Genomic DNA, 23,186 nt, shown 5'->3' with positions numbered 1-23,186 from the left:
CTTCTGACTGTCCTAGGTAATCTTGGGATTGTAAGGTCATTACAGCACCTGAGCAGGTGGCTGTGGAGGAAGGGCCACTGGCTTTGAATGAATGGGCTGGGTTCTGGTTTTGGATCTGCCTTTTGTTTGATCTGTAACTCTGGCCTAGTCAAGTGCTGTGTTTGCAGCCATTTCCTCATCTGTAACGTTGCGATGGTGCTACCTACCTTCCTGGGTTCGGAGGGAATGAAATGAAATTATGTAGCGTCTTTGCTCAGAAGGATGAAAAATAGGAAAACAGTGTTTTCCTGAGCTGTTGAGAAATGTTTAATAAACATTGAGATCCAGGCATGGTGGCTCACACCTGTAATCCCAGCACTTTGGATGGCCTAGGTGGGCTGATCACTTGAGCCCAGGAGTTCAAAACCAGCCTGACCAACATGGAGAGACCCTGTTTCTACAAAAAATACAAAAATTAGCTGGGCATGGTGGCACACTTCTGTGGTTTCAGCTACTTGGGAGGCTGAGACTGGAGAATCACTTGAACCCAGGAGGTGGAGGTTGCAGTGAGCCAAGATCACACCACTGCACTCCAGCACAGCCTGGGTGATAGAGAGTGAGACTCTGTCTCAAGGAACAAAAAACAAAAACATTGATTCAGTGAAGGAATGACTTAGCGAATGAATTAGTGAGAATGACATTGATGATATTAAACTTCCATATTGCCTATGGCAAGACAGTCCCAGGTTTTCTTTTCTTTTTTTTTCTTGAGACGGAGTCTCGCTCTGTCACTCAGGCTGGAGTGCAGTGGCGCAATCTCAACTCACTGAGATCACCTCCACCTCCCAGGTTCAAGCGATTCTCCTGCCTCAGCCTCCCGAGTAGCTGGGATTACAGGTGCCCACCACCACCCAGCTAATTTTTGTATATTTATAGAGACAGATTTCACCATGTTGTCCAGACTGGTCTTGAACTCCTGACCTCAGGCGATCTGCCCGCCTCAGCCTCCCTAAGTGCTGGGATTACAGGTGTGAGCCACCGCACCGGCTAGTCCCAGGTTTTCATTCAACTGCCAGGGAATAACAAAATGCTCCTTTCCCCAAGGTGTGGCACCCTCCGTGGAAGCCTTTGACAAGCTGATGAACGGTATGGTGGCCGAGTTTTTAAAGAACAGTAGGATCCTTGCTGGGGATGTGGAGACCCATGTAAGTACTTTTCTCCCCTGTTCTCAGTGGAGAGTTTAAACTTACCAGCCCAGCCTCTGACAACTCTAAACAGCCTGAGGAGATCTTTATTTATTTGTTTTTTTTTACTCTGGCTAGGCAGATGGTGGCTAAAACATTCATTTGCCCATTTATTCATTTAATTGTTCCTGCAATGCCTATGGATAGAGCCTTGCCCGGCACTGTTCTAGAAGCTAGAAGCATGGGGATGAACAAGATAGGCCACATCCTGCTCTCACAGAACTTCCACTTTAGTCTGGGAAACAGATGATATATACAAATATATAAACGAATTCAGGTAGTGTTAAGTACGAAAAGAATAAGAAAGCAGGGTCATGATTTAGAGTGCTGGAAGCAGGGATATTGCTTGAGATAGGAAGGTGTATCTGAGGCGACACTGAGCAGAGATCTGATACACAGAGGTAGTGAGCTGTGGAGAGATGTGGGGAAGAGAGTTCCAGGCAGAGGGAACAGCAAGAGCAAAGGCTCAGAGCAAGCTTGGTGTGTTCCCAGCAGAACAGAATGTCTGGGAGAAGATAAGGGAGAGGGATAAGAAGGGCTCAGAGTACAACATGCTCTTCTAGTCACAGTGAGGGACTTGGCTCTCCTTCCCACTGTGATGGGAAGCCACCTGGGGTCACCAGGCAGAGGACTCAGGGTGATTTGATTTATGCTTTAAAAAAGTTCCCCTGGTTGAGCTGACTCAGTCGCCAGCCACCCTCTTCTTTCTCTAAAATGCAGCCTGAGGATATCACCTCACATCCATCGGGATGGCTACTATCCAAAGAACAGGAATTAACAAGTGCTGGTTAGGATGGGGAGAAGCTGGAGCCTCTGTGCACTGTTGGTGGGAATGTAAAATGGTGCAGGCATGGTGGAAAACAGAATGTTGGCTCCTCAAACAAACAAAAAAAAAGAACTACCATATGATCCAACAATTTCACTTCTATGTATATCCCCCAAATTTAAAAGCAGCATCTCCAAGAGACACCCATGTTCATAGCAGCATTATTCACAATAGCCACGAGGTGGAAGCAACTCCAGTGTGCACTGACAGATGCACTAAATGTCGTCTGTACATACAATGGAATATTATTCAGCCTTGAAAAGGAAGGAAATGCTGTTACATGTTGTAATATGGATGAACCTTGAGGACATGATGCTAAGTGAAATAAGCCAGACACAAAAAGACAAATACGGTATGATTCCACTTATTTGCAGTACCTGGGGTGGTCAAATTTGTGGAGATAAAGTAGAATGGTGTTTGCCGGAGGCTGGAGGGAGCAGAGAATAGGAAATTGTTCAATGAGTGCAGAGTTTCAGTTTTCCAAGATTAAAAAGTTCTGGAGATTGTACAACAATATGAATATACTTAACACTACTGAGCTATACACTGACAATGGTTAAGACGGTAAATTTTATGTTATGTGTATTTTACTCTAATTTTGAACAAAGTACAGCCTGAGGAAAAGCAAAAACACAGAGTTTGATAATCTCTGGATTGGAAGAGAACTGTAAAGCTACCTAAGCTAGCACTTTTCATATTTTAAAGCATATTAGCATCATCTCCGGGGTTAGTCATTGTTTGCATGCATTTAGTGAAAATCTAATGTGATAGCCAAACCAATTAAAAACATAAAAAGACATTTATCACTGGATTCTTCTTTTTCTTTGACTTTTGTTTCTCACTAAGAATTGAATTCCAAATCCACCTACCTATAGATTTCTCAGCAACAGCACAATCCTGGCAAAACCATTTTCAGTATAGATTCACAGAAAATCTGATTCTTCAATAAAGTTGTGGTTTGGGGCTTAAAAAAAGTATAAAGGGATTCTCTCTTTGCTCCCCTCCCAATTAGACATCATATGCAACACCCAACACCAGTCTCCCAGGGGATCCGGTGACTCCGGTTATGCCAGAGGCTCCAAGATTGTAATTAAATAGGTGCTTATCTCATCATATTGCAATGTATTTGTTTGCCACATCTGAGAAAAACAAAGATACTTCTCTATTTCTGTTGAAGTATACCCCTTGGTGAAAGAGACAAGTCTTGACACATATGAGTTCTGGAAAAACCCGGGCACTAAGAAGCATCCACATCGAATATATCCCACAGCTCTATCATTACTACTCTAGTCTGTTCTTTTCCTCAGTGTTTTCGTTTACAAGAAACCTTGTATGCAGCAAGAGAATGGCTGAGCCTCTTATATTCTGAGACATAACTCCTGAACGCTAGCATACACAAAGGAATATTATCTGTAATACACTGAAAAAGATGCTTGAGCGATTGATGAACATTTTCTCTCTTCAACACTATCACAGTAATCATTGTATCATTATGGTTACTATTACTTAATGTCAACATTAGGCTTCTGAGGTACACAGTATATTATAACTCATTAGGAGTATCTCAGAAATTCTAGATAGAAGCTTTTTATAGGAGAATAATGAGGCCTATAAATAAGTGTATTTAACTTTGCGTTTTTTTAAAAAGTAAGATTTGCGTGCTGTCTTCAAATTGCACAGTAAACAGTCCCTTTAAGTTATTTTTAGAACAAAGTGAGATATAAAGTGTAGCTTGATTAATATTAAGTTTTTCATCTCTTCATTCATCAGGCTGTAAACAGGATGACTCAGATGAAGGAATAGTCTCAATAATGAGTATGTAATGCTTAAGGACATGTTATGTTCTCACTAGTTTTTAAAAAATAGAGGAAAGGAAGGAAAAGAATAAAAGAGGGAAGGAAGAAAGACAAGCAAGAAAGAGAGAAAGAAAGAAACACTTGTCATCTGAAAGTTTAGACTCCAGCTCTACAACACAAAGAAAAGTACAGGCAGCTATAGTCCATCTGCCCATGACTTTAATACTTTGAACATGCTGTTTATTTTTTCTCTGGCTTATAGAACCATGTGTCATTGGCATTAAGCTTGCAGCTGTTGCCTCTCACATCAACCAGAAGTGGGGGCTGAACTTTATTCCAAGAACACACCTGTTGCCTAGAAAAAAACCCCTCACATACCTGATTGTACAGGATGGAAATTTGAGAGAGACACAAATGTGCATCATGTTAAATCTTGTGCCTGTGCTTAAAAGCCATTTCACAGATACCAGTAAGGAATAAGGGCAGCCAAGCTATGATTTAACGTCTGTCTCGATGTGTTGGCTGCTGGTTGGGCTTAATTTACTGAACACTCAATAGTCCATTGACAGAACGGACCACAAAAAAGGGGAACTAATAGCTACAATTAGGAATCTCTGCTGAACCAAAGAGCATAACAGGTTTAGAAAAGATTAGATCTTATAAAGCCTTCTTGTGTGCAACCTAAACCAAAGGACTTGTTTAAACTACTCTTCAACCCAAGAACCATGACACAGCTTGCACCCCTTTTAAAAAACAATAGATAATTTTATGCATAATTGCATACATGCATGATTTTATAATAGATGTTGGGTAAATAGAGTTCTCAATGTCAAGAAGCAGATCCTGTAGAAACTGGGCCTATATAAGACCTAGCCCTTGGTTGGACATCATTTATCCATAAATAGATTTATGTGATTTGGTTTTTTTTTTTTTTTTTTTGAGACAGAGTCTCGCTCTGTTGCCCAGGCTTGAGTGCAGTGGTGTGATCTCAGCTCACTGCAACTTCCGCCTCCTGGGTTCAAGCGTTTCTTCTGTCTCAGCCTCCTAAGTAGCTGGGATTACAGGTGTGTGCCACCATGCCTGGCTAATTTTTGTATTTTTGGCAGAGATGGGGTTTCACTATGTTGGCCAGTCCGGTCTTGAACTCCTGACCTTGTGATCTGCCCTCCTCAGCCTCCCAAAGTGCTGGGATTATAGGCGTGAGCCACTGCACCTGGCCATTAGGGTTGTGTGTTTTGTTTTTTTTTTTTTCTTTTTTGAGATGGAGTCTCGCTCTGTCACCCAGGCTGGAGTCCAGTGGCACGATCTTGGCTCACTACAAGCTCCATTTCTTGGGTTCATGCCATTCTCCTGCCTCAGCCTCCCGAGTAGCTGGGACTTCAGGTGCCCGCCACCACGCCCGGCTAATGTTTTTGTATTTTTAGTAGAGACAATGTTTCAAAGTGTTAGCCAGGATGGTCTCGATCTCCTGACCTTGTGATCCGCCAGTCTGCCTGCCTCCACCTCCCAAAGTGCTGGGATTGCAGGTGTGAGCCACCATGCCCGGCCCATTGGGGGTTATTTTTGAACAAACCTATCCTATTGTTAGGAGTCATGGTGGAACTGATCTCAGGTCTATTTCTAATTGATGTGACAAATGTGAAGCAGCTGTACATCATAGCTTTTCCTAACCCAAGTCCTTTTTGGAGATTTCTAAAACTCACATTTTAAATGTTTCTGGGAATCTGGAATATTTATTTCCTGTTATTGATTGAAATGGATTTAGAAAACTGTTATTACCACATGCTCTCACTGGTAAGTGGGAGCTAAACATTGAGAACACATGGTCACAAAGAAGGGGACAACAGACAGTGGGCCAACTGGGTGGTGGAGGGCGGAAAAAGGGTGAGGATCAGAAAGTACCTGTCGGGTGCTATGCTATCACCCGGGCGATGAAATAATCTGTACACCAAACCTCCGTGACACAAATTTACCTACGTAACAAACCTGTATGTGTACCCCTGAACCTAAACTAGAAGTTTAAAAAAAGATAGCATTTAAAAAAATAATTCTTATTAATTATTTGAAATGAAAGAACCACAATTTGAACAAAAGGGTAATAAAATTCAACTAAACGTAACACACATAAAGCATACTATGATCAAATCACATGCTGCACAAGATTCTGTCCTTGAGTTCCCTGACTTCTATAAAGGATGAACATGATCAGAAAGTTATTAGAGCCTCACTTTTGATGGGTCACGGTCACTATGCTAGATGTCCCTAGTCTTTACCATTTATTTAAATCATCTACAAAATAGGTTGCTCATTTTGTACCATGCTGTTCAGTTAATGAGTTCAAAGAGTGGCAAAATGAGAAGTCTCTCTTCCTCTGACTTGCACTGGCAGTTTATATTAATATTTGGATTTAGAGTGGCCCTACTTTTGACAGCATGACCTTGAGCTAGTCCCTTCATCTCCTCAACGAGGCAGGATGACATAATTTATCAGGGCCTCTGGCTCCCAATAGCCCATGCACCTGACTCATCAGTTCTCTCAGCCTGAAAGCATGAGGGAGCCATTCGGTTTCCAAATGAAGAGCTTGCAGTAGTGTGGCCTCACCACCATTTTAAAGAGCATCTTCAGCCATGCCAGGGAAGATACCCTGAGAAACAAGCAGAAGGAACCATGTCAGAAAAAGGATACACAGAACACTAAAGAGAAAACATCTTTCCACTCTCCTGTGGTATAGATGAACATCTGGCTCCTTCATCTAAAAGGACCTGTAGGCCTCTACCAATCTGTGCTTTCTGGTCCTACGAGTTGTCACATCTTCCTTTACCAGAATCTTATCTCTGAAACATATAATAACCTTATCTCTGGAATAAATAGTACAAAATATCTGCATGTTTATTTTACGGATGGTGTCTTATATTCTTTCAATTCTTTCCATTCTCGAAAACATTTATGGATCATTTGTTCTCATTTAAAAAGTGACCATTTACATTTTTGGTGCTTTAGAATCTCTGTCTATACAGGATCCCCATCCCAAAAAATCTTATCAGAAGCACCACTGTGGGGCTGACTCAGCAAACCAGCCCATTCCACATCGATCTCCTCACCCCCCCACTCTGCCTGCAGTCAACTTGCTCTCCCCATGAACTTCCAGTTTCCTGTTCACTGTTTTAATTTGAGCATTAATTTTTATTACCACTAGATGTAGAATATCTTGGCAATTGCAAGCCCAAAGAATCTGTATGTGTTTCAGTTTCACCAAATGACAGAGATCCAAAAAATGACTTGCATCAAGAATTCTGTCTCTGGGTTTCATCCAGGCTTTAAATCGGGCATCTCCTTTCTTACTGTCTTAGCCATTAACGATAGCCAGAATTTTTAGAGAAGGAAGCATTTAAAAGTCATCCATTCCAGTTATCCACCCATCCACCCCCTTGGCTGGCTTGCTTGTTTTCTCTCTTTTTTTCTTGCTTCCTTCTTCCCTTCCTTTCTTCTCCCTCTTTTCTTTCTTTTCTTTTCTTTCCATATATTTTCATCCTTCTTTCCTTCCCTACTTTCTTCTCTCCCTTTTTCCCTTTTTTCTTCCTCCCTTCCTTACTTCTCCCTTTCTTTCTTTGCTTTAATTTTCTTTTTCTTCCTTCGTTCCCTCCTTTCTCTTCCCTCCCTTCCTTCCATCTATCTGTCTGTCTTTCTGTCTTCTACAGAGAAAGAAACTGCAAATTACAGAGGCTAGGTGATGTGTGTGGTGTGTTAAAGACCTCAGCAATGCTGTGGCAGAGCCATTAATCTAGTCTCCAGAGTCTCTGTCTGTCACCTTGGCAGGCGCCTACTTTAACCTGCAGTAGGGTGGCCCCATCACCATTCTAAAAAGCATCTTCAGCCATGCCAGGGAAAACACCATGAGAAGCAAGCAGAAGGAACCACGTCAGAAAAAGGATACACAGAACACTGAAGATAAAACATCTTCTCTTCTTGCTCTCCTGTGGTATAGACGAACATCTGACTCCTTCATCTAAAAGGACTCTGGGCCTCCACGTGTCTGTGCTTTCAGGTCCTACAAGTTGTCATGGCAGCTGTGTCTCCCGCCACCCTTGTGGTAATTGACTGCCTGGTGAGAAGCAAGACCTCACTGACCTGCCTCCTTCCTCACTCCCTGTTTCTAGAAGAGGAGGATAGGTCTCCACGACCAGGCTAAGGCCCAGGGCAGAGGAGAGGGTGGAAGGCTACTGTGCCTCTTAGTGACCAGGAGAACGCTGCCTCCAAGACAGAACTCTTTCTCTCTGGATCTTCATTTCTGCTCCTTTGTGCTGGCCTGGGCTCGGCCCGGTCATCACTCACTATGCTGTTGGCACCAAATTTTCAGAATTCAGAAAACTCACAGATAGATCAGCCTCTGTTATCATGTCTTCCCAAGAACGGGAAGGTTTATTCTCAGCATTGAACACATAGTTTGCTACTAAACATGCTTCGATCCACAGCCCATCTCCTGCTAAATTTCAGGCCTTAACTGGACATCCCTGTGACTCCTTTTTTACTTAAAGTTTGTTTCTAGAGCATACAGTCCCCATCTATCTCACTGAACATCCTAATTTCACAAACACACTTAGAGCTTTGGGGACTGACCAATAAGAAACTGGACGTGGAATCAAAACCAGACTTCCAAGGGTCATTAGGCCTCACCAACCACAGGATTGCCCCATCTACTCTACCAGTGAAACATGTCATCACCAAGATACCTTGCTAAAACAACGAATCAGATTCCATGAGTCTCTAAGGTTAAGATGATACCTGCCCTTTTTCTTTTTCCTGGACAGCAAATATGCTTTCTGCCGAACTCTTGCCTCAGTGCTTTTCTTTCTGCTTTTTGAGTAACTCAAAAAAAATGTTTTTTTTTTTTTGGAACGGAGTCTCACTCTGTCGCTTAGGCTGGAGTGCAATGGCACGATCTCAGATCACTGCAACTTCCCCTCCCAGGTTCAAGCGATTGTCCTGCCTCAGCCTCCTGAGTAGCTGAGACTATAGACCCGCACCACCAAGCCGGGCTAATTTTTGTGTTTTTAGTAGAGACGGGGTTTTGCTATGTTGGCCAGGCTGGTCTCGAATTCCTGACCTCAAGTGATCCGCCTGCCTCGGCCTCCCAAAGTGCTGGGATTATAGGCGTGAGCCACTGCGCCCGGCCTGATTTAATTTTTTGAGTAAATGTTTGCATGGGTTAAAAAATTGAAGCCAGGAAAAACACTGCGTGTACTTTGTATACTAATGTACATGTTCATCCCATTGCCCGCCATACCCCTGAAGGTGACGAATTTTCAAGTTACTTATGTATCCTTCCAGTGTTTGTTTTTGAAAATACATTTATTCTTATTTTCCTTTTATGACTAAACGGTCACCTCATTATATACACAGCTTTGCACCTTGTTTTCTTCACTTAATATATTCTGGAGATCTTTTCTGTGAGTCCATTGAGCTTCTTCACTGTTTATTACAGCTTCAAAACACTCCTCTGTGTAGATTATCACCGTTTATTTGACCAGGCCCCTGTTGCTGGACATTGGGATGTTTCTAATCTTTTGCTGCAGTGCATAAGCATGTATGCACAGAATTATCTGTATACACAAGTATATCTGAGGATAAATTCTCCAAAATGGGATTCTTGGGTGTACCAGTTAGGGTCCTGGAAGGACACTCATGGATGGATCCTGTGAGTCTCTAAGGTTAAGATGATTAAACTCTTCATCTTGGCATGGTTAACCTAGGGACTTTTTCTTTCTTTCTCTTTCTTTTTCTTTCTTTCTTTTTTTTTTTTTTTTTTTTTTTTTTTTTTGAGATAGAGTCTCACTCTGTCACCCAGGCTGGAGCACGGCAGTGCAATTTCGGCTCACTGCAACCTCTGCCTCCTGGGTTCAAGTGATTCTCCTGCCTCGGCCTCCCAAGTAGCTGGGATTATAGGTATGTGCCACCCTCCCAGCTAATTTGTTTTTTCTTTTGTGTTTTTAGTAGAGACAGGGTTTTACCATGTTGGCCAGGCTGGTCTTGAACACCTACTTCAAGTGGTCCACCCGCCTTGGCCTCCCAAAGTGCTGGGATTATAGGCATGAGCCACGGCGCCTGGCCCAAACAAGGGAATTTGAGGAGAATTTAATAAAGGGACTATTTCTAAAGCTGTGAGCAGGCAGTCAGGAAACAAGAAATCATAAACTACCCAGGACTACCAGTCACAGGAATCACTGTTACACCGAGGTTTGGAGAGGAAGAGAGAGGGAGGCGGGTATCAGAACCTTCCGCAGAGAGACACAGACACGCGATGGAGACCAGCAGGAAGAACCAGGGGAATAAAGGCCACCTCCCGCTTGCCTCCCTTGCTCCAGTCTCCTGTCAAGCCTTCCACTGAACCCAGTGAGAATCCAGGAGCCAAGGAACCTGTGGATGCTGATGCCTTCTAGGTCAGGGGTCCCCAACCCTGTTCGGAACCAGGCTGCACAGCAGGAGGTGAGTGGCAGGCAGGTGAGCGAGCAAAGCTTCATCTGTACTTACAGTCCTTCCCCATCCCTCGCATTACTGCCGGAGCTCCGCCTTCGGTCAGATCAGTGGAGGCATTAGATTCTCAGAGAAGCGTAAACCCTATGGTGAACAGCACATTCGAGGGATCTAGGTTTTGTGCTCCTTATTAGAATCTAATGCCTTATGATCTGTCACTGTCTCCCATCACCCCCAGATGGGACTGTCTAGTTACAGGAAAACAAGTTCAGGGCTCCCACAGATTCTACATTATGGTGAGTTGTATAATTATTTCGTTATATATTACAATGTAATAAGAATAGAAATAAAGTGCACAATAAATGTAATGCGTTTGAGTCACCCCCAAATCATCCTCCTGCTCTGACTGTGGAAGAATTGTCTTCCATGAAATTGACCCCTGATGCCAAAAAGGTTGGGGACCGCTGGTCTAGGTGGTTGGCCTGGAGCACAGAGCAGGGTGCAGCAGAGTAGAGAGTGGGTCTAGAGCAGCAGAACAGGGATGGGCAGGATGCTGGGTGATGGAGAGGGCAGTGTGCTTTTGAGATCGATTGTAAACTGCCTTCCATGGGGAATATGCCTGTTACACTTTTTTTTTTTTTGAGACGGAGTCTCTCTCTGTCGCCGGGGCTGGAGTGCAGTGGCCGGATCTCAGCTCACTGCAAGCTCCGCCTCCCGGGTTTACGCCATTCTCCTGCCTCAGCCTCCCGAGTAGCTGGGACTACAGGCGCCCGCCACCTCGCCCGGCTAGTTTTTTTTTTTTTTTTTTTTTTTTTTTGTATTTTTTAGTAGAGACGGGGTTTCACAGTGTTAACCAGGATGGTCTCGATCTCCTGACCTCGTGATCCGCCCGTCTTGGCCTCCCAAAGTGCTGGGATTACAGGCTTGAGCCACCGTGCCCGGCCGCCTGTTACACTTTCATCAGCAATGGATGAGTGTGTCTGTTTCTCCAAACTCACCTACAGAGGGGGACGTCAGTGGGGTTTTGCCAATCTGATAGGTGACAAACGGTATTTCTGTGTCGTTTTCAATTTGTATTTTTCTTACGATGAGTGAGGTTGAGCACCTTTTCATATGTTTAAGAGTCATAGGCCGGGCACGGCGGCTCACACTTGTAATCCCAGCACTTTGGGAGGCCGAGGTGGGTAGATCACGAGGTCAAGCGTTCCAGACCAGCCTGCTAACACAGTGAAACCCCGTCTCTACTAAAAACACAAAAATTAGCTGGGCATGGTGGCGCACGCCTCTAATCCCAGCTACTCCGGAGGCTGAGGCAGGAGAATTGCTTGAACCCAGGAGTTAGAGGTTGCAGTGGGCCGAGATCGTGCCACTGCACCCCAGCCTGGGTGACAGAGCGAGACCCCATCTCGAAAAAAAACAAAAAAAGGCATTGCTTATGTTGGCTTTTTTTTATTTTTTTTTTTTTTTTGACCACCAGAAGTTTTTTAATGTAGGCAGAATTCATTATAAACATATCATTTTTTTTTTTTCTTTTATGGCTTCTAGATTGTGAGTTGTCATTTAAAAGGCTTTTTCTGCTGGGTGCGGTGGCTTACGCCTCAAATCCCAGCACTTCGGGAGGCCAAGGCAGGCGGATCACGATGTCAGGTGTTCAAGACCAGCCTGACCAACATGGTGAAACCCCGTCTCTACTAAAAATAAGAAAATTAGCCGGGCGTGGTGGTGCGCACCTGTAATCCCAGCTACTTGGGAGGCTGGGGCAGGAGAATCGCTTGAACCTGGGAACTGGAGGTTGCAGTGAATTGAGATTATGCCATTACACTCCAGCCTGGGCTATAGAGCAAGACTCCATCTTAAAAAAAAAAAGAGAGAGAGAGAGAAAAAAGAGAGGAAAAAAGCCTTTTTCTTCTAACACTTTCATGGCTTCATTTTTGACACATAATTTGGATCCACATTTGAGTTTATCTTGGTGAATGATGTAAGGCATGGATCCAACTTTTTTTTTTCCTGATAGGTTCCTGCAATTCCCATCACTATCATTAATCAGTCCATTTCCCCCATGGATCTAAATGCTGCCTTTATCACATGCTAAACACCTGTATGTCTTCAGGTCTGTTTTTGGACTTTCTGTTCATTCCATTGTACTGTTCATGTCTCAGTTCCAACTGCTTTAGTCACTGAGGATTTAGAGCAGCAGTACTCAACCTTTTGGGCACTAGGGACTGGTTTCATGGAAAACAGTTTTTCCACGGACCAGGGAGAGGGATTGCACTTTATTTCTTTTATTATTACATACTCATCAGAAGATAGAGTCAATGAGAGCCCTGAGCTTATTTTCCTGCAACTAGACGGTCCCATTTAGGGGTGATGGGAGACAGTGACAGATCATCAGGCATTAGATTCTCATAAGGTGCATGCAACCTAGATCCCTCGCATGCACTGTTCACAATAGGGTTCATGCTCCTATGAGTATCTAATGCCATTGCCGATCTCACAGGCGGTGGAGCTCAGGTGGTAACGCAAGCGATGGGGAGTGGCTATAAATATAGACGAAGCTCCACTTACTTGCTGGCTGGCTTGCTCACTGCTCACCTCCTGCTGTGCACCCCACTTCCTAACAGGCCATGGACCAGTACCAGTCTGTGTGTCCTGGGGGTTGGGGACCCCTGATTTTGAGTATGTTTCATGTGTAATAGAGTTAATTCCCCCCATGGCTCTTCCTATCCAGAGTTCTCCTGGATGGTCTTGCTTGTCTTTGCCTTTTTATTTAAAATCAGCTTGTCTGTTTCCGGTAGAAAAATGTTGGAGTTTTTATTGGAATTGGTTAAAATTATAAATTAGTATTAACATGTTCACATCTGTGTGATGTTGAGTCTTCCTATCCAAAACCAGGATATATCTCTCCATTGATTCAAGTCCACTTTTGTATCCTTCAGGAGTTCTGTCAAGTTTTTCTTCAGAGTTTTGGCATGATTCTTGAGTTTATTTTGGAGGACAGGGGTTGTTATTTTTAGTAAATGGGCTAATTTTGTCTATATGTTTTTGAATTGGTTGTTCTCGTATGTGAAGGCTGCTGATTTCTCTGTGTTAATTTTGTGCCTGGCTACCTTTCTGAAGTTCACTTTTGTTGTTGTTTATTGGAGCTTTTCCGTTGATTATCCAGCACTTTTTAAGTATATAGTTATCTGCAAATAGTAATTATTGACCGCTTCCTTTTTATACCTTTCATGTCTTTTTATTTACTATTACCTTTAAGGCAGTATCTAAAAAATATTGACACAGGCTTATCTTTTAGCAGGAATGCCAGCCCATTAAGTATCATGCTTGTTTTGGGCTGAAAAAACTGTGTGTGTGTGTGTGTGTATGTGTGTGTGCGTGCATGTGTGTGTAGTCATTTTAATGTTCAATTCTGTATCTCCCATTTTTAAGCAAGAAGATTATTGATTTTTTTCAAAGGTCTTTTTCAGCATCTATAGAGATGCTAAAAATATAACTTTTCTTCTTAGATCTTTTAATACGTTAATTATATTAATATGTTAATATTTCTTCATATTGAGTCATTCTTGCATTTCAGGAGGCTATTTAGTTATATTGAAGTGACCATTCTAAACTTTATTTCATGTTTCTTTTAAGATGTTTAAGGAATTTCACATGTGGCAAAGGGAAATATGAAATTTTCTCAGTCATGTGAACTAATTTGTTCGAGAAAATATGCTGCCTTTGAAAATCCTTATGTACTTTTAAGCTTTATTATTAATATATTATTAAATATCAAGTGCATTTTAAAATACTTTTTTAGCCTTAAGACGATTATATGTACACAGTACAGGCTTATTTCAGATCCTCTGTCCAAATGAAACAAAATTGTCCTTTTTTTTGAGACAGGGTCTCACTCCCTTCACCCAGGCTGGAGTGCAGTGGCACGATCAAAGCTCACTGCAGCCTCAACTTCCTGGGGTCAGGTGATTCCGCCACCTCAGCCTCCTGAATAGCTGGGACTATAGGTGCACACCACCACGCTCAGCTAATTTTTCATATTTTTAGTAGAGATAGGGTTTCACCATGTTGCTCAGGCTGGTCTCGAACTCCTGGGCTCAAGCAGTCCTCCCACCTTGGCCTCCCAAAGTGTTGGGATTATAAGAGCGAGCCACAGTGCCTGGCCTTAAAAATACACATTTTCTATCATAGATTCATAGTTAAACTACGGCCAACAGATTTGAAAAGTGTAGCTGTTGAGAAAAACAGTTCAAATTAACTTTATAATGCATTTTTTTCTGTTATGTACGTAACCTACACTTTTCAAATTTAAAATTTTTTTAAAAAAGCAATAATAATGTGTAGGAATTGTAATGAACTCTTGTTGCGTTCATTTCTTTGCATAACTCATTATTGCCTGTACAAACAAATTAAGCAGGAAGAGGAAGAACCTCCACAATGTCATTAGCCTTTCCTGGCCTGTTTTCAGTAGCAGATACTTTAGGGGCAATTAAATTCTTTGGTTGAGTAAATCAGGCAAAGCTGAATCCTTACTGGAGTTGCTGAATCTGAAAAAGAGTCCTCTACTCCATAGAGCTCATGATATAATGATTGGAATACTGCGCTAGGGGAAGGAAACCTGAGTTTTACCTCCAAGTTGAGCATGAACTTAGTGCACAGCTATGGATGGGTTCTTAATTCTCTGGGTCTTTTGAATCTGCACATGGTGATGTTCGCCACCAGGAAACCCGTGGAGCACCTGCCCTGGTTCTTCCTTTCTGTTCTACATTCACTGACATAAGCAAAATGGAACAGACAACATGTGCAGGGGTGAATTTGTGAGCATGCCCAGGGCTGCTGTGCTTGGGGCGAATCACATTACCCTTGGGTACCTCTTCACTTATACCTGGGAAAAAACTGATTAGGTCTCACATGCATGATATTGCTCTGTGGAAATGCATGGCGTGTATCTATAGCTCAGTCCATGCCAGAAGTTCCTGAGAGTTGGCTGGGTATGGTGGCTCAGGCCTGTAATCCCAGCATTTTTAGAGGCCAAGTGGGTAGAATTGCTTGAGGCCAGGAGTTCAAGACCAGCCTGAGCAATATAGTGAGACCCCATCACTATTTTTTTTGAGACGGAGTCACTCTGTCGCCCAGGCTGGAGTGCAGTGGCATAATCTCGGCTCACCACAACCTCTGCCTCCTGGGTTCAAGTGATTCTCCTGCCTCAGCCTCCCGAGTAGCTGGGATTACAGGTGCCCACCACCACACCTAGCTAATTTTTGTATTTTGTATTTTGTATTTTTAGTAGAGATGAGGTTTCACCATGTTGGCCAGGCTGGTCTTGAACTCCTGACCTCAGGTGATCCACCCACCTCAGCTTCCCAAAGTGCTGGGATTACAGGCATGAGCCACAGCACCCAGCCTTTTTTTTTTTCTTTTTTCTTTTTTTTTTTTGAGACAATATCACTCTGTCACCCAGGCTGGAGTGCAGTGGCAGCATCTTGGCTCACTGCAACCTCTGCCTCCTGGGTTCAAGCTATCCTTGTGCCTCAGCCTCCCGAGTAGCTGGGATTACAGATGTGAGCCATGATGCCAGGCTAATTTTTGTGTGTTTAGAAAAGACAGGGTTTCACCATGCTGACCAGGCTGGTCTGAAACTCCTGACCTCAAGTAATCCACCACCTCGGCCTCCCAAAGTGCTGGGATTACAGGCATGAGCCACTGGGCCCAGCTGACCCCATCACTATTAAAAAAATAAAATTCTTGAGAGTAACCAGCAACTTTCTTCTAACATTTTCTCCTCAAAAATACCCTTTCATTAGCTGAGCATGGTGGCATGCACCTGTAGCCCTGGCTTCTCGGGAGACTGAAGAGGGAGGATCATTTTAGCCCAGGAGTTCTAGGCTGCAGTGGTCCGTGATCACGGTACTACACTCCAGCTTGGGTGACAGAGGAGGCTCTGTCTTAAAAAAAAAAAGAAGAAAAAAATATGCTTTTAGAGGATTGTTTCCAATGTCCTGAATTAATCATGTAACTGAATACTGCAGAATATATGTTCTTTGTCTTGCCTCTTGCCTTGCCGCCTTTTTTCCCTATCTTTCCTTCTTTCTAAAACTATGCCCACATAATTGGAAATTTGTTGTTGTTTTCTATCTAGACTTCAGGATAACTCTACTGTTTGCCTGGAGGCTGCTTCAGCAATACTTTTGTCCAAAAGGAATGACCTCTTTACATGCTGATTTCATTTAGCTTATCTTGTTATTTCTATTCATGCACCCATTCCCACAAAACACACACACACACACACACGCGCCCGCTCCCTCGACTCATCTATGAATTCCTCACGAAATTGTATTAGCTACATTTAAGAAAAAACAGTCTCAGTCAAATGTATGGGCACACTGGCTGAAGCATCACTCTGATTCTAGGGAATGTGTTTGCAGATTTATTATATTACTCTGCATAAAACAAGTACAAAATATGTTTTCCAACCTTCAGTAATTTTTTTTCTTTTCCGGTTGTCTTTACATTGTGGCTTAACACTGTTTTAAAACATGCCAGATTTTACACACACACACACGTACACATATGTTATAACACATTACACACCAAGTCTTTTTCATGTATCAAATGTAAGATGTTTAGTGATATAAAAGAGAACTCACATGTGTTTGCAGTACAAATCCTTTCCCTTTTAGAAAACCCTTTTTAAAAAATATCTTAAATAGTGAGGTACTTGGAATGCTGATACTTGACTTTTAATTGCTTTAGTTAAAACAAATTAATATACGGGCAAAGTAGCATGATTTATAACTTTGGGCCCACCTGTTGAGAGTTGGGGTTTATTACAAGGTTCCAGAATTATGCTCTTTTCTTCCAGCCCTCTCTCTGTCTAGCACTGTGCCCATAATAGTTAATAAGTGTTTTCTAAATAAATAAGTGAAAACAAGTATTTAAATGGGTGAATCAAATTATTAAGGAACAATGGAATCAATGGACAGATGAATTTACTGTGGCTGACAGCTTGAATCAAGCCAAACTTAGACCACAGTTAAAAAATAAATCATCAGCTAGGTGCGGTGGCTCACGCCTGTAATCCCAGCATTTTGGGAGGCTGAGGTGGATGGATCATGAGGTCAAGAGATCAAGACCATCCTGGCCAACATGGTGAACCCTGTCTCTACTAAAACTACAAAAATTAGCTGGGCATGGTGGCTTGCACCTGTAGTCCCAGCTTCTCAAGAGGCTGAGACAGGAGAATTGCTTGATCCCAGAAGGTGGAGGTTGCAGTGAGCCGAGATCGCGCCACTGCACTCCAGCCTGGCGACAGAGCAAGACTCTGTCTAAAAAATAAAAATAAATAAAAATAAATCATCACGGTCAGGTTTTAAGTCATGAAATTAGCAAGTTAAATATTGAGAAACATAGATTATTATCAACACCTGTGAAAAGAAGGGGAAAAATACATAGACTGTTAGATTGCCATGTCTGTATAGATTTTTGTTTCTCTCTCTCCACACACACACCCACCCACCACATGCACACAGCGTCCTGAATTCATCACAGCTGTGACAGTTGATCCAGTACCTCCTTCATTCCCTTCATTCTCATTGCTCTTTTGTAGTTGAGGAAAGTGGACCATTGAAAGACTGGGGCTCTGAGGCAATTTAAGAAAATGAGACAAAGATTTATAAGTAACCAGAAAATTCATCAATATATTGACTTGCAGTCATTGCCAATAGAAACACCTTGAGCTCCATCTGAGACAAGATATTTATGTAAACCTTACACATAAGTATTTTAAGTATTTTATTTTGTACTTATAGGTATTTTATTTTATTATTTATTTATTTTGAAACAGGGCCTTACTCTGCCACTCAGACTGGAGTGCAGTGGCGCAATCTCAGCTCACTGCAACCTCCACCTTCCGGATTGAAGCAATTCTCTTGCCTCAGCCTCCCAAGTAGCTGGGATTACAGGCGTATGCCACCACGCCCAGCTAATTTTTGTATTTTTAGTAGAGAGGGGGTTTCACCGTGTTGGCCAGGCTGATCTTGAACTGCTGACCTGAGGTGATCCACCCACCTCGGCCTCCCAGAGTGCTGGGATTGCAGGCATGAGCCACCACGCCCAGCCTCTATAAATATTTTAAACTGAAGATCAGGTTAATAAATAGAATTTTGTTTGGTTTTCCAGTTTGGATTGGGTTGTGGTGTGTTGATTCCCCCTCAATGGTTAACATTCAAAATGACAGAGATTGGGCAAGAAGTGACTTTGGAGTCTGAAAGAATAAATTGGGAAATTAAACATTTCTTGGTGGGGACTTTACTGTGTATTTCTAATAATCAAATCTCTGTGGTTTCAAGAGTTTTTGGCTATATTTATACCATTGTAAACATCTGGATGGAAAGTGAAAAATTAAGTTGATTATCTCAATATACACAAATACAGGCAGTCCCAAACTTTTCAGGGAGATGCCCTCTCCCCAAAGCTCATTTGTAAATTATTTCTTAGAAACTTGGAAGGCATTTTCCCATAGACATTTCCCATAGACCCTGTGTGGTTGGGCTCCCATGGAAAGATATCTAACAGCACCACTGCATGTGCTGTGCACAGAGGCTGCAGCTCAAAAACTATTCACTAATGGTTTGTACCATGAGATAAGTACAGAAATTATGAGTTACACTTTGAAAACTTGCATAGCAGTGCAACAGAAGAATTAAATCTGCTGAATCTAGTAATTGAAATAACTTAGACTTCTACTATACTTTGTATTTCAGCTTTTAAATTTCATTTTCTAGTACTGCCTTTTACTTATTTTACAAATGAGACATTATGTAGAAAAACCTTCTCTATTGGTTACTGAGCAGTACTTACATAATGCAAAATACCAAAAAATTTATTTCACCATGCTTTTAGTTAAATGAAACAAGAAAACAATAACACGAAATGAAAAACAGTCATTTGTTATGACTGCTGATACCTGGGGGAATGTGAATTTAATTAGAGAAAGTCAAAGACGTAAATAGGGATTTCTATGTGTACTTTCAGCTGACTTTGGGTCTGATTCCTTTCTATTTTCGATACCAAACAAGATTTTTCTTTTTTCTTTATATGAGTATATAGTTATGCTGCTTTGGTGCTTAGCAACCATTATTAGGGTTACCTGGGAATTCGCAAGTGGGACAAAAAGACAGGAAAAGAGATTTTCTGAGGATAACCGAGCAGGAATTGAAAGAAGGAAGAGTAGGGAGGTGGTATATGCACTTGAGAGAGATTTGTCTTGTTAAGTATAAAGTCTGGAGGGATAATCATTGAATTACTGACAGTGGTCACCCTTGGAATAAAGTCCTTGGAATCAAGATATTGCCTGAAAGGCACTTCACCAGGCAGCAAAAAACAAAGAGAAAATGTGGGCACCAGCTGGTGCCACCAGTCCTGCACAGCTTGGCTGCAGGGCAGCCTAGAGGTCAGGGGTCCCAGCTACCTGGGAATCCATGGGGAATGAGGAACCAGTGTTTAGCAAGGACCTTCCATGGTTGAGTGATCATAGTGAGTTCTCAATGCAGATGAGTTGATATTGGGTGGACCTGGTTCATGAATGAACAAAATCTGGTTCTTAGCTTTTTTTTTTTTTTTTTTTTTAAGAGGCAGAGTCTTGCTGTGTCCCCCAGGCTGGAGTCCGGTGGCATGATCATAGTTCACTGCAGCCTCAAACTCCTGGGCTCAAGATATCCTCCCACCTCAGGCTCCCAAGTAACTGGGACCACAGGGCACTAAATAAAAAAAAAAAAAAAAAGTTTGTAGAGACGGGGATCTCACTATGTTGCCCAGGCTGGTATTGAACTCGTGGTCTCAAGCAGTCCTCCCACCATGGCCTCTCAAAATACTGGCATTAGAGACATGAGCCATCATGACTGGCCCTTAGCTAAATTTTAGTCACTAGGGATCAACTTTCTTTTCCTGCCTTATTTTCATTTTCCATATTAGTAAGAGAGGCAATTTTTTTAAAAGGGGGAAGGAAAACTAGCATCTGTAGAGGGTCTGCTAGGTATCAGACCCTGGGCACAGCAGTCAACAAACATTACTTCCTTAATCATTAGGAGAACTTTGTTTGTTTGTTTTTCTGAGACCGAGTCTTGTTCTGTCATCCAGGCTGGAGTGCAGTGGCGTGATCTTGGCTCACTGCAACCTCCGCCACCTGGGTTCAAGCAATTGTCCCACCCCAGCCTCCGGAGCAGCTGGGATTACAGGCACTCGCCATCATGCCTGGCTAACTTTTGTGTTTTTGAAGAGGCCGGGTTTCACCATGTTGGCCAGGCTGGCCTTGGACTCCTGACCTCAGGTGATCCACCTGCCTTGGCCTCCCAAAGTGCTGGGATTACAGGCTTGAGCCACCGCGCCTGACCAAGAGTTTTCAATGTATCTTTTGAGGTAATGAAACCGTGCCTCAGAAAGGTTGGGTAAGTTGGGAATGGTTATGTGTGTGGTAAGGGGTAGAGTTAAATTCGATCCCAGGCCTATCAGAAGCTCATGTTTGTGGTTTCTCTACTACATCACAATGCTTTACAATAATTTCAGTCATTCGTTATTAAGCCATAGTTACTGAGCTTCTGTTGTAATAAAGGTCCTTCTGTATGGGCACCTACTGGCTTAGTCCTCTGGAATACATTTTCTACGTGGAGACACAAGGCATATATACATACATGAAAACTTAGATCAGAATATGACTTAAATAACACAAAGTGAAAGGATAATGCCATAATGCTTAGTGTCACAGTGGATTCCAATATAAGGAGTACCTTGTTGTCTCTGATATTTCTGAGTGGTCTTAGTAGCCAAGTGTCCTTTCTTTGTGAAGACCCAAGATTCATCAACCATGAAGGATTTGCTGGTTCTCTAAATCAAAAGATTTGGCTTAAATATGTTGGTAAAGTGCTTTAGATTCCTTAAGTGATAGAAAAACAAATTAGAGAATTTGGAGAGGAGCCAATCTGCCGAGTGTTTTGTGGCTATACAATGATTGAATTTGAAAATGCAGTTTATTCAAGAGAATAGTTTTGTTCAGAATATAAACTTCTAACAATATTCATGCCTATCAGAAAAGCAAATGGATTTAAACATGCAATGTTTTCTTTCTTTTCCTATTCCCATGCCCTGAGAACTACTCGCTGTTCTAAATTCTTTCCAGTCTTTGATCTTTTAAAACATAAATTGCAATAATAAATTATTTAGAAGAGTTCAATGTTGGGCTTTTTAAGTTACAATGATTGGTCTTACATTATAGATTTTGCAGACTTTTCTGCACATACTGTTTCTGTAACCTGCTTATTTAACTTAGACTATGTCTTCTGGACCTCTTTCCATGTCAATGAGTTGAAGTCTACATTATCTTTTTTATTTTATTTTATTTGTTTTGAGACAAAGTCACTCTGTTACCCAGGCTGGATTACAGGGATGCGATCTCAGCTCACTGCAACCTCCATTTCCAAGGTTCAAGCGATTCTCCTGCCTCAGCCTCCTGAGGAGCTGAAATTACAGACACCCACCACCATACCAGACTAATTTTTGTATGTTTAGTAAAGACAGGGTTTCACTATGTTGGCCAGGCTGGTCTTGAACTCCTGACCTCAAGTGATCCACCCACCTTGGCCTCCCAAAGTGCTGGGATTACAGGTGTGACCCACAGCACCCAGCCTACATCATCATTTTTAACTACTGTATAGTATTTCTTCATGTGTTACACCATAATTGATTTAAACAATACAAATTGTATGTAGGTGAAGTAATGTATGTGCAAGAATTTAGGGCTTGGACTAAGGTGACACAAGTGAACCTTGCAGGATGTGACCTAAAGAGAGACCACCTCTTAAATTCCATACCATGGGCTTCTTGCTAGCTCTACCCTGGTCCTATCCCTGCAAGGATGGTCATCTAGTAGTATTTATAATCATTTAAAAAACTAGTTTCATTTGACTTGTTTTCAGTTTTGACCCTATTGTAAACCACATTGCAGTTCGAAGCCTTGTACTATTATTTTATTATTATTATTATTATTATTATTTTTGAGATGCAGTTTCACTCTTGCTGTCCCAGGCTGAAGTGCAATGGTGCAATCTCAGCACACTGCAACCTCCGCCTCTTGGGTTCAAGCGATTCTTCTGCCTCAGCCTCCCAACTAGCTGGGATTACAGGTGCCCACCACCACACTTGGCTGATTTTTTGTATTTTTTGTAGAGACAGGATTTCACCATGTTGGCCAGGCTGGTCTCAAACTCCTGACCTCAGGTGATCCACCCACCTTGGCCTCCCAAAGTACTGGGATTACAAGCATGAGCCACCGTGCCCAGCCAATGATTTTATAGTTATATAATTATTTTCTCAAGGAAAATTCCTGCAATTAGAAATGCCTGGCCAATGGCAAGTGGTCCCTAATTTTATTGCCAAATTATTCTACCACATATATGTTGTACTGATTCATATTCTCACAGTGTCTTAAATGCTTTAGGCTATTTGGTGATGATTATGAACTAGGAAAATAGGAGTTTTAGGGAAATGGTGCTTGATTTGAAAGCACATTAATATTCATGACATTGATTGTTTAAAAATACTTTGCTGTCTGCTGAATAAGCAGGCAAATAAAAACAACCCACATAAATCATCCTTTTTGCGAAAGAAAACCATTTATCAGTTCTACCTTTTTTAAATTTTAAGACGGAGTCTTGCACTGTCACCCAAGCTGGAGTTCAGTGGCTCTATCTTGGCTCACTGCAAGCTCTGCCTCCTGGGTTCATGCCATTCTCCTGCCTCAGCCTCCTCAGTAGCTGGGACTACAGGTGCCCACCACCACACTCTGCTAATTTTTTGTATTTTTAGTAGAGATGGGGTTTC

The 23,186-nt window shown here is 42.2% G+C and overlaps 1 protein-coding gene across 1 annotated transcript in view; it reads left to right on the top strand.

Moving 5' to 3' along the window:
• CAP2 (cyclase associated actin cytoskeleton regulatory protein 2) overlaps positions 1–23,186 on the top strand; it is a 160,248-nt gene that overhangs the window by 36,030 nt on the left and 101,032 nt on the right. The window contains exon 3 of the mRNA XM_017874249.1: positions 1,084–1,184. Within this exon, the coding sequence (XP_017729738.1) occupies positions 1,084–1,184 (101 nt within the window). The remainder of the gene's footprint in view (positions 1–1,083; positions 1,185–23,186) is intronic.

The sequence above is a fragment of the Rhinopithecus bieti genome, unplaced genomic scaffold (assembly GCF_001698545.2).
Source record: "Rhinopithecus bieti isolate Rb0 unplaced genomic scaffold, ASM169854v2 scaffold_8309, whole genome shotgun sequence".
In the NCBI taxonomy this organism is placed as follows: Eukaryota; Metazoa; Chordata; class Mammalia; order Primates; family Cercopithecidae; genus Rhinopithecus; species Rhinopithecus bieti.
The sequence above is the reverse complement of the archived record's forward strand: the minus strand, read 5'-3'. Positions and strand labels throughout refer to the sequence as shown.